A 9727-nucleotide genomic window follows, 5' to 3' on the forward strand; every position below is an offset into this window, starting at 1 on the left:
GAAGAAGGAGGAGAGAGAAGGGGGTGAGGGGGATGTGGGGGGTCTCCCTTGGCTCCTCGGTCCAGGGGAGGGTGGTGGGTGCTGCTGGAGAAGAAGGAGGACGTACCGGGATGGAGGTATCCACCAGCTCCAATGAAGGCGTGAAGTTGTGCGCGCCGTCACCACCTACGGGGAGATGGGGGTTGGATGGATGCCGGGGCGGGGGGAGGGTCTTCCCCAAGGGGTCTCCATCAACTTGGGGGTGGGGGGCGGGGGTCACCTGTGGCACCGTCGGCTCCCATGTTGCGGTAGATGAAGCCATCGTTGGCGTGCCAGGTGAAGCCATCGTCCTCGTACCATTTGCCAACAGAAGAGGTTTGAGGGGTGCTGGGTGGGGAGAAAAAGGGTGTCTCAGGGGGTGGGGGTGGGCGCAGAGACCCCCGGTGCCCCAGTGCCGACCTCCCTCTGAACTGGAAGACCCCAACCCCCAACGACGAAGACCCCCGGTGCCCCAGTGCCGACCCCCCTCTGAACTGGAAGACCCCAACCCCCAATGACGAAGACCCCCGGTGCCCCAGTGCCGACCTCCCTCTGAACTGGAAGACCCCAACCCCCAACGACGAAGACCCCCGGTGCCCCAGTGCCGACCCCCCTCTGAACTGGAAGACCCCAACCCCCAATGACGAAGACCCCCGGCGCCCCAGTGCCGACCCTCCTCTGAACTGGAAGACCCCAACCCCCAACGACGAAGACCCCCGGGCGCCCCAGTGCTGACCCTCCTCTGAACTGGAAGACCCCAACCCCCAACGACGAAGACCCCCGGCGCCCCAGTGCCGACCCTCCTCTGAACTGGAAGACCCCAACCCCCAATGACGAAGACCCCCGGCGCCCCAGTGCCGACCCTCCTCTGAACTGGAAGACCCCAACCCCCAATGACGAAGACCCCCGGCGCCCCAGTGCCGACCCTCCTCTGAACTGGAAGACCCCAACCCCCAATGACGAAGACCCCCGGCGCCCCAGTGCCGACCCTCCTCTGAACTGGAAGACCCCAACCCCCAACGACGAAGGACCCGGGCGCCCCAGTGCTGACCCTCCTCTGAACTGGAAGACCCCAACCCCCAACGACGAAGGACCCGGGCGCCCCAGTGCTGACCCTCCTCTGAACTGGAAGACCCCAACCCCCAACGACGAAGGACCCCCAGCGCCCCAGTGCCGACCCTCCTCTGAACTGGAAGACCCCAACCCCCAACGACGAAGGACCCCCAGCGCCCCAGTGCCGACCCTCCTCTGAACTGGAAGACCCCAACCCCCAATGACGAAGACCCCCGGGCGCCCCAGTGCCGACCCTCCTCTGAACTGGAAGACCCCAACCCCCAATGACGAAGACCCCCGGCGCCCCAGTGCCGACCCTCCTCTGAACTGGAAGACCCCAACCCCCAACGACGAAGGACCCCCAGCGCCCCAGTGCCGACCCTCCTCTGAACTGGAAGACCCCAACCCCCAATGACGAAGACCCCCAGCGCCCCAGTGCCGACCCCCCTCTGAACTGGAAGACCCCAACCCCCAACGACGAAGACCCCCAGCGCCCCAGTGCCGACCCTCCTCTGAACTGGAATACCCCAACCCCCAATGACGAAGACCCCCGGCGCCCCAGTGCCGACCCTCCTCTGAACTGGAAGACCCCAACCCCCAACGACGAAGACCCCCAGCGCCCCAGTGCCGACCCTCCTGTGAACTGGAAGACCCCAACCCCCAACGACGAAGGACCCCCAGCGCCCCAGTGCTGACCCTCCTCTGAACTGGAAGACCCCAACCCCCAACGACAAAGGACCCCCAGCGCCCCAGTGCTGACCCCCCTCTGAACTGGAAGACCCCAACCCCCAACGACGAAGGACCCGGGCGCCCCAGTGCCGACCCTCCTCTGAACTGGAAGACCCCAACCCCCAACGATGAAGACCCCCGGGCGCCCCAGTGCTGACCCTCCTCTGAACTGGAAGACCCCAACCCCCAACGATGAAGACCCCCGGCGCCCCAGTGCTGACCCTCCTCTGAACTGGAAGACCCCAACCCCCAACGACGAAGACCCCCGGGCTCCTCTACCTCAACACGTATTTCCTCTGGTGATCCCGGAACAGGAGCACGGTGAGGACGATGCAGGTGATCAACAACACGGTGGCCACCAGCCCCAACCCGGTAGCCAACTTGCTGACCCTCCCGGAGCAGCGGGAGCCCGTGTACCAGTACAGAGCTTCATCGTCGCAACTGGGGGAAGGAGACAGGGTCAGACCCACCCTCCCCTTACCACCACCCCCACCCCAAAATGAAACAATAAAACCCAGAGCGCGGATGGTGGGTGTCGCCCACCCCCCTCCACCGACCCACCGCGCGGCCGTAGGACCCCGTGGTGGCACTCACAAGCACTGGGGGCCGGCGCGGGTGACGCGGCACTGGCCGTGGTGGCAATCCATGGTGGTGGGCGCGTTGGGGGTGCAGTTGGTGATGCAATGGATGGTGTCGCCCGTGGTCACGGCGAAGTAGAAGTCCCGGTAGTCCCTGGGCGCTCGCTGCCAGCAGATCTCTGAGAAAGGTGGGGGGGGAGGGTGGGGAGGGGTTAGGGGGGAATGGGAATACTGGTGGGGGGTGCTGGGGGGCACTGGGGGGAGCGGGGTGGGCGAGGAAGCAGTGGGGAGGGCGAGGAAGCGGTGGGGAGGGCGAGGAAGCGGTGGGGAGGGCGAGGAAGCGGTGGGGCGGGCGAGGAAGCGGTGGGGCAGGCGAGGAAGCAGTGGGGAGGGTGAGGAAGCGGTGGGGCAGGCGAGGAAGCAGTGGGGAGGGCGAGGAAGCGGTGGGGCGGGCGAGGAAGCAGTGGGGAGGGCGAGGAAGCGGTGGGGCAGGCGAGGAAGCAGTGGGGAGGGCGAGGAAGCGGTGGGGAGGGCGAGGAAGCAGTGGGGAGGGCGAGGAAGCGGTGGGGAGGGCGAGGAAGCGGTGGGGCGGGCGAGGAAGCGGTGGGGCAGGCGAGGAAGCAGTGGGGAGGGTGAGGAAGCGGTGGGGCAGGCGAGGAAGCAGTGGGGAGGGCGAGGAAGCGGTGGGGCGGGCGAGGAAGCAGTGGGGAGGGCGAGGAAGCGGTGGGGCAGGCGAGGAAGCAGTGGGGAGGGCGAGGAAGCGGTGGGGAGGGCGAGGAAGCAGTGGGGAGGGCGAGGAAGCGGTGGGGAGGGCGAGGAAGCGGTGGGGCGGGCGAGGAAGCGGTGGGGCGGGCGAGGAAGCTGTGGGGAGGGCGAGGAAGCAGTGGGGAGGGCGAGGAAGCAGTGGGGAGGGCGAGGAAGCGGTGGGGAGGGCGAGGAAGCGGTGGGGAGGGCGAGGAAGCAGTGGGGAGGGCGAGGAAGTGGTGGGGCAGGCGAGGAAGCAGTGGGGAGGGCGAGGAAGCGGTGGGGAGGGCGAGGAAGCGGTGGGGCAGGCGAGGAAGCAGTGGGGAGGGCGAGGAAGCGGTGGGGAGGGCGAGGAAGCGGTGGGGCAGGCGAGGAAGCTGTGGGGAGGGCGAGGAAGCAGTGGGGAGGGCGAGGAAGCAGTGGGGAGGGCGAGGAAGCGGTGGGGCGGGCGAGGAAGCGGTGGGGCAGGCGAGGAAGCAGTGGGGAGGGCGAGGAAGCGGTGGGGAGGGCGAGGAAGCGGTGGGGCGGGCGAGGAAGCGGTGGGGCAGGCGAGGAAGCAGTGGGGAGGGTGAGGAAGCGGTGGGGCAGGCGAGGAAGCAGTGGGGAGGGCGAGGAAGCGGTGGGGCGGGCGAGGAAGCAGTGGGGAGGGCGAGGAAGCGGTGGGGCAGGCGAGGAAGCAGTGGGGAGGGCGAGGAAGCGGTGGGGAGGGCGAGGAAGCAGTGGGGAGGGCGAGGAAGTGGTGGGGCAGGCGAGGAAGCAGTGGGGAGGGCGAGGAAGTGGTGGGGCAGGCGAGGAAGCAGTGGGGAGGGCGAGGAAGCGGTGGGGAGGGCGAGGAAGCGGTGGGGAGGGCGAGGAAGCGGTGGGGCAGGCGAGGAAGCTGTGGGGAGGGCGAGGAAGCAGTGGGGAGGGCGAGGAAGTGGTGGGGCAGGCGAGGAAGCAGTGGGGAGGGCGAGGAAGCAGTGGGGAGGGCGAGGAAGCGGTGGGGAGGGCGAGGAAGCGGTGGGGAGGGCGAGGAAGCAGTGGGGAGGGCGAGGAAGTGGTGGGGCAGGCGAGGAAGCAGTGGGGAGGGCGAGGAAGCGGTGGGGAGGGCGAGGAAGCGGTGGGGAGGGCGAGGAAGCGGTGGGGCAGGCGAGGAAGCAGTGGGGAGGGCGAGGAAGTGGTGGGGAGGGCGAGGAAGCGGTGGGGCAGGCGAGGAAGCAGTGGGGAGGGCGAGGAAGCAGTGGGGAGGGCGAGGAAGCGGTGGGGAGGGCGAGGAAGCGGTGGGGCAGGCGAGGAAGCAGTGGGGAGGGCGAGAAAGCAGTGGGGAGGGCGAGGAAGCGGTGGGGAGGGCGAGGAAGCGGTGGGGAGGGCGAGGAAGCGGTGGGGAGGGCGAGGAAGCAGTGGGGAGGGCGAGGAAGCGGTGGGGCGGGCGAGGAAGCAGTGGGGAGGGCGAGGAAGCGGTGGGGCAGGCGAGGAAGCGGTGGGGAGGGCGAGGAAGCGGTGGGGAGGGCGAGGAAGCGGTGGGGAGGGCGAGGAAGCGGTGGGGAGGGCGAGGAAGCAGTGGGGAGGGCGAGGAAGCGGTGGGGAGGGCGAGGAAGCAGTGGGGAGGGCGAGGAAGCGGTGGGGAGGGCGAGGAAGCAGTGGGGAGGGCGAGGAAGCGGTGGGGCGGGCGAGGAAGCAGTGGGGAGGGCGAGGAAGCGGTGGGGCAGGCGAGGAAGCGGTGGGGCAGGCGAGGAAGCGGTGGGGAGGGCGAGGAAGCGGTGGGGAGGGCGAGGAAGCAGTGGGGCGGGCGAGGAAGCGGTGGGGCGGGCGAGGAAGCGGTGGGGAGGGCGAGGAAGCGGTGGGGAGGGCGAGGAAGCAGTGGGGAGGGCGAGGAAGCGGTGGGGCGGGCGAGGAAGCAGTGGGGAGGGCGAGGAAGCGGTGGGGAGGGCGAGGAAGCAGTGGGGAGGGCGAGGAAGTGGTGGGGCAGGCGAGGAAGCAGTGGGGAGGGCGAGGAAGCGGTGGGGAGGGCGAGGAAGCGGTGGGGCAGGCGAGGAAGCAGTGGGGAGGGCGAGGAAGCGGTGGGGAGGGCGAGGAAGCGGTGGGGCGGGCGAGGAAGCGGTGGGGCAGGCGAGGAAGCAGTGGGGAGGGCGAGGAAGCAGTGGGGAGGGCGAGGAAGCGGTGGGGCGGGCGAGGAAGCGGTGGGGCGGGCGAGGAAGCGGTGGGGAGGGCGAGGAAGCGGTGGGGAGGGCGAGGAAGCGGTGGGGCAGGCGAGGAAGCAGTGGGGAGGGCGAGGAAGCAGTGGGGAGGGCGAGGAAGCGGTGGGGCGGGCGAGGAAGCGGTGGGGCAGGCGAGGAAGCGGTGGGGAGGGCGAGGAAGCGGTGGGGAGGGCGAGGAAGCGGTGGGGCGGGCGAGGAAGCAGTGGGGAGGGCGAGGAAGCGGTGGGGAGGGCGAGGAAGCGGTGGGGAGGGCGAGGAAGCGGTGGGGAGGGCGAGGAAGTGGTGGGGCAGGCGAGGAAGCAGTGGGGAGGGCGAGGAAGCGGTGGGGAGGGCGAGGAAGCGGTGGGGCAGGCGAGGAAGCAGTGGGGAGGGCGAGGAAGCAGTGGGGAGGGCGAGGAAGCGGTGGGGAGGGCGAGGAAGCGGTGGGGAGGGCGAGGAAGCAGTGGGGAGGGCGAGGAAGTGGTGGGGCAGGCGAGGAAGCAGTGGGGAGGGCGAGGAAGCGGTGGGGAGGGCGAGGAAGCGGTGGGGCAGGCGAGGAAGCAGTGGGGAGGGCGAGGAAGCGGTGGGGCAGGCGAGGAAGCAGTGGGGAGGGCGAGGAAGCGGTGGGGAGGGCGAGGAAGCGGTGGGGCGGGCGAGGAAGCGGTGGGGCAGGCGAGGAAGCGGTGGGGAGGGCGAGGAAGCGGTGGGGAGGGCGAGGAAGCAGTGGGGAGGGCGAGGAAGCGGTGGGGCAGGCGAGGAAGCAGTGGGGAGGGCGAGGAAGCGGTGGGGCGGGCGAGGAAGCGGTGGGGAGGGCGAGGAAGCGGTGGGGAGGGCGAGGAAGCAGTGGGGAGGGCGAGGAAGCGGTGGGGCAGGCGAGGAAGCAGTGGGGAGGGCGAGGAAGCGGTGGGGCGGGCGAGGAAGCGGTGGGGCGGGCGAGGATGTGGGGGCGCACTGGGGGGGCTGTGGCGTTGGCAGGAGGCTCCCCGGGCTCTCACCATCCAGGGAAGGCGCCTCCGTCATGTTCTTGACGATGGGGTTCGGCAACACGTTGAGGCAGAGGATGGCTGCGGTGGGGTGGGGGGTGGGGGAGGAAGGGAGAGACACGGCGTCAGAGACCCATCTCTGGGGGCTCCAGGTGGGGCCCAGACATCGGGGGGGCGTGGGGGGACGCGGAAGGGCACCCACATTTGTTGTGCTGGCAGGCGCCCTGGCTGGCCGCGGTGTCCTGCAGCCTCCCCACCAGGTGGTCCATGACCTTCTCGAACCTCTCGGTCACGTTTCTCGTCCCCATGACGGTGAAGAAGACCTTGTGCTCCACCACGATGCTTCCAGGCCTTGGGAGAGGGGCACAGAGGGGTCAGAGGGGGCTGAGGGGTCAGAGGGGTCAGAGGGGGCTGAGGGGTCAGAGGGGTCAGAGGGGGCTGAGGGGGCACAGAGGGGTCAGAGGGGGGCACAGAGGGGTCAGAGGGGTCAGAGGGCGCAGAGGGGTCAGAGGGGGCTGAGGGGGCACAGAGGGGTCAGAGGGGGGCACAGAGGGGTCAGAGGGGTCAGAGGGGGCACAGAGGGGTCAGAGGGGGCACAGAGGGGTCAGAGGGGTCAGAGGGGTCAGAGGGGTCAGAGGGGGCACAGAGGGGTCTGAGGGGGCGCAGAGGGGTCTGAGGGGTCAGAGGGGTCTGAGGGGTCTGAGGGGGCGCAGAGGGGTCAGAGGGGTCAGAGGGGGCACAGAGGGGTCTGAGGGGGCGCAGAGGGGCACAGAGGGGGCACAGAGGGGGCACAGAGGGGTCAGAGGGGTCAGAGGGGGTGCAGAGGGGTGAGAGCGGGCACAGAGGGGTCAGGGGGGCACAGAGGGGTCAGAGGGGGGCACAGAGGGGCCTGAGGGGGCGCAGAGGGGCACAGAGGGGTCATACGGGGGGAACCCCCCGCCCCACCCCGACAGCTGGGTTGTTGGGGACCCCCCCCCCCCCCTTACTTGAGGCCGATGATCTTCACGCCCTCGTAACCGGGGATGTTGCCGTAGATCTTCCTGATCTGCCAAGGCCAAGGGTGGCGTGAGGCGGCGGCGGGGGGGGGGGGTTGGGGGGGGGTTGGGGGTCGACGCCTCCCCCGCCGCCGCCCTCACCTCCGTCTCGAAGTGCCTCTCGAAGGAGCGGTAGGTCTCCGATTGCGCGTCCTTCAGCTCCTCCGTGTAGTTGAAGTTGGTGACGGTCACCACGAGCTCGGTGTCGGCCACCAGCGTCCCCGGGTAAGCTGTGGGGGGGGGGGGGCAAATAAAAAAGTGGGGTGATAGAGGGGGCGGGGGAGGTCGTGGGGGGATGGGGAGGGGGCGGGGGCGGCGCTTACGGAGGTTGGTGTCGATGGTGTTGGCGGAGTATTGGCAGGCGGGGCCGTAGAAGGACGCGGTGCAGATGCACTTGATGCCGTCGTAGGTGCCTCCGTTCTCACAGATCACTGGGGGGGCGGGGAGAAAGGTGGGGAGGGGGTCAGCGGAGGACCTCCGGGGACATCCCACCCACCCCACCCCACCCCCAAAGGACCACGGGGACCTGCTCGGGGTCGGGAAGGGGGGAGGGGATGCGTGCGAGGGGTGGGGGTGGGGTGGGACCGGCACGCACCTGGTGGGACACCGGCGCTAGTGGTGGTTTGGGGTGCGGTGGTGGAGGTGACCTCGGTGGAGGGGGGTCCATTGGTCGAGAAGGTAGAGGAAGTCTGTCCTGAGGTGGTGGGAGGTGTCGTGGAGGTGACCTCGGTGGAGCTGGGAGGACGGGAGGGGGCTCCGGTGGTGGAGGAGATGGTTGGGGTGTCCATGGACGTGGTGGGGGCTGCCGAGGGCCCCTCTGTGGCCGTGGGAGCAGAGGAGGGGGCTCCGGTGGTGGAGGAGATGGTTGGGGTGTCCCCGGACGTGGTGGGGGCTGCCGAGGGCCCCTCTGTGGCCGTGGGAGCAGAGGAGGGGGCTTCAGTGGTGGAGGAGATGGTTGGGGTGTCCATGGGCGTGGTGGGGGCTGCCGAGGGCCCCTCTGTGGCCGTGGGAGCAGAGGAGGGGGCTCCAGTGGTGGAGGAGATGGTTGGGGTGTCCATGGGCGTGGTGGGGGCTGCCAAGGGCCCCTCTGTGGCCGTGGGAGCAGAGGAGGGGGCTTCAGTGGTGGAGGAGATGGTTGGGGTGTCCATGGACGTGGTGGGGGCTGCCGAGGGCCCCTCTGTGGCCGTGGGAGCAGAGGAGGGGGCTCCAGTGGTGGAGGAGATGGTTGGGGTGTCCATGGGCGTGGTGGGGGCTGCCGAGGGCCCCTCTGTGGCCGTGGGAGCAGAGGAGGGGGCTCCGGTGGTGGAGGAGATGGTTGGGGTGTCCATGGGCGTGGTGGGGGCTGCCGAGGGTCCCTCTGTGGCCGTGGGAGCAGAGGAGGGGGCTCCGGTGGTGGAGGAGATGGTTGGGGTGTCCATGGGCGTGGTGGGGGCTGCCGAGGGCCCCTCTGTGGCCGTGGGAGCAGAGGAGGGGGCTCCGGTGGTGGAGGAGATGGTTGGGGTGTCCCCGGACGTGGTGGGGGCTGCCGAGGGCCCCTCTGTGGCCGTGGGAGCAGAGGAGGGGGCTCCGGTGGTGGAGGAGATGGTTGGGGTGTCCATGGGCGTGGTGGGGGCTGCCGAGGGCCCCTCTGTGGCCGTGGGAGCAGAGGAGGGGGCTCCAGTGGTGGAGGAGATGGTTGGGGTGTCCATGGGCGTGGTGGGGGCTGCCGAGGGCCCCTCTGTGGCCGTGGGAGCAGAGGAGGGGGCTCCGGTGGTGGAGGAGATGGTTGGGGTGTCCATGGGCGTGGTGGGGGCTGCCGAGGGTCCCTCTGTGGCCGTGGGAGCAGAGGAGGGGGCTCCGGTGGTGGAGGAGATGGTTGGGGTGTCCATGGGCGTGGTGGGGGCTGCCGAGGGCCCCTCTGTGGCCGTGGGAGCAGAGGAGGGGGCTCCGGTGGTGGAGGAGATGGTTGGGGTGTCCATGGGCGTGGTGGGGGCTGCCGAGGGCCCCTCTGTGGCCGTGGGAGCAGAGGAGGGGGCTCCGGTGGTGGAGGAGATGGTTGAGGTGTCCATGGGCGTGGTGGGGGCCGCCGAGGGCCCCTCTGTGGCCGTGGGAGCAGAGAAGGGGGCTCCGGTGGTGGAGGAGATGGTTGGGGTGTCCATGGGCGTGGTGGGGGCTGCCGAGGGCCCCTCTGTGGCCGTGGGAGCAGAGGAGGGGGCTCCGGTGGTGGAGGAGATGGTTGGGGTGTCCATGGACGTGGTGGGGGCTGCCGAGGGCCCCTCTGTGGCCGTGGGAGCAGAGGAGGGGGCTCCGGTGGTGGAGGAGATGGTTGAGGTGTCCATGGGCGTGGTGGGGGCTGCCGAGGGTCCCTCTGTGGCCGTGGGAGCAGAGGAGGGGGCTCCAGTGGTGGAGGAGATGGTTGTGGTGTCCCCGGGCGTGGTGGGGGCTGCCGAGGG

At 70.2% G+C, this 9727-nt stretch overlaps 1 protein-coding gene across 1 annotated transcript; it reads right to left on the reverse strand.

Annotated features, from left to right (window-relative positions):
- Positions 1–230: 230 nt before the first annotated feature.
- On the reverse strand, positions 231–8154 carry LOC142051415 (mucin-17-like). Its single transcript, XM_075080549.1, has 9 exons — positions 7891–8154; positions 7619–7726; positions 7398–7525; positions 7248–7306; positions 6464–6612; positions 6274–6342; positions 2395–2557; positions 2080–2241; positions 231–366 (listed from the first exon to the last, which is right to left on the reverse strand). The coding sequence occupies exons 1-9, from the start codon at positions 8081–8083 to the stop codon at positions 231–233; spliced, it is 1167 nt and encodes a 388-aa protein (XP_074936650.1). The 5' UTR covers positions 8084–8154.
- Between the last annotated feature and the right edge of the window lie 1573 nt (positions 8155–9727).

This window comes from Phalacrocorax aristotelis, unplaced genomic scaffold, assembly GCF_949628215.1.
Source record: "Phalacrocorax aristotelis unplaced genomic scaffold, bGulAri2.1 scaffold_238, whole genome shotgun sequence".
Lineage (NCBI taxonomy): Eukaryota > Metazoa > Chordata > Aves > Suliformes > Phalacrocoracidae > Phalacrocorax > Phalacrocorax aristotelis.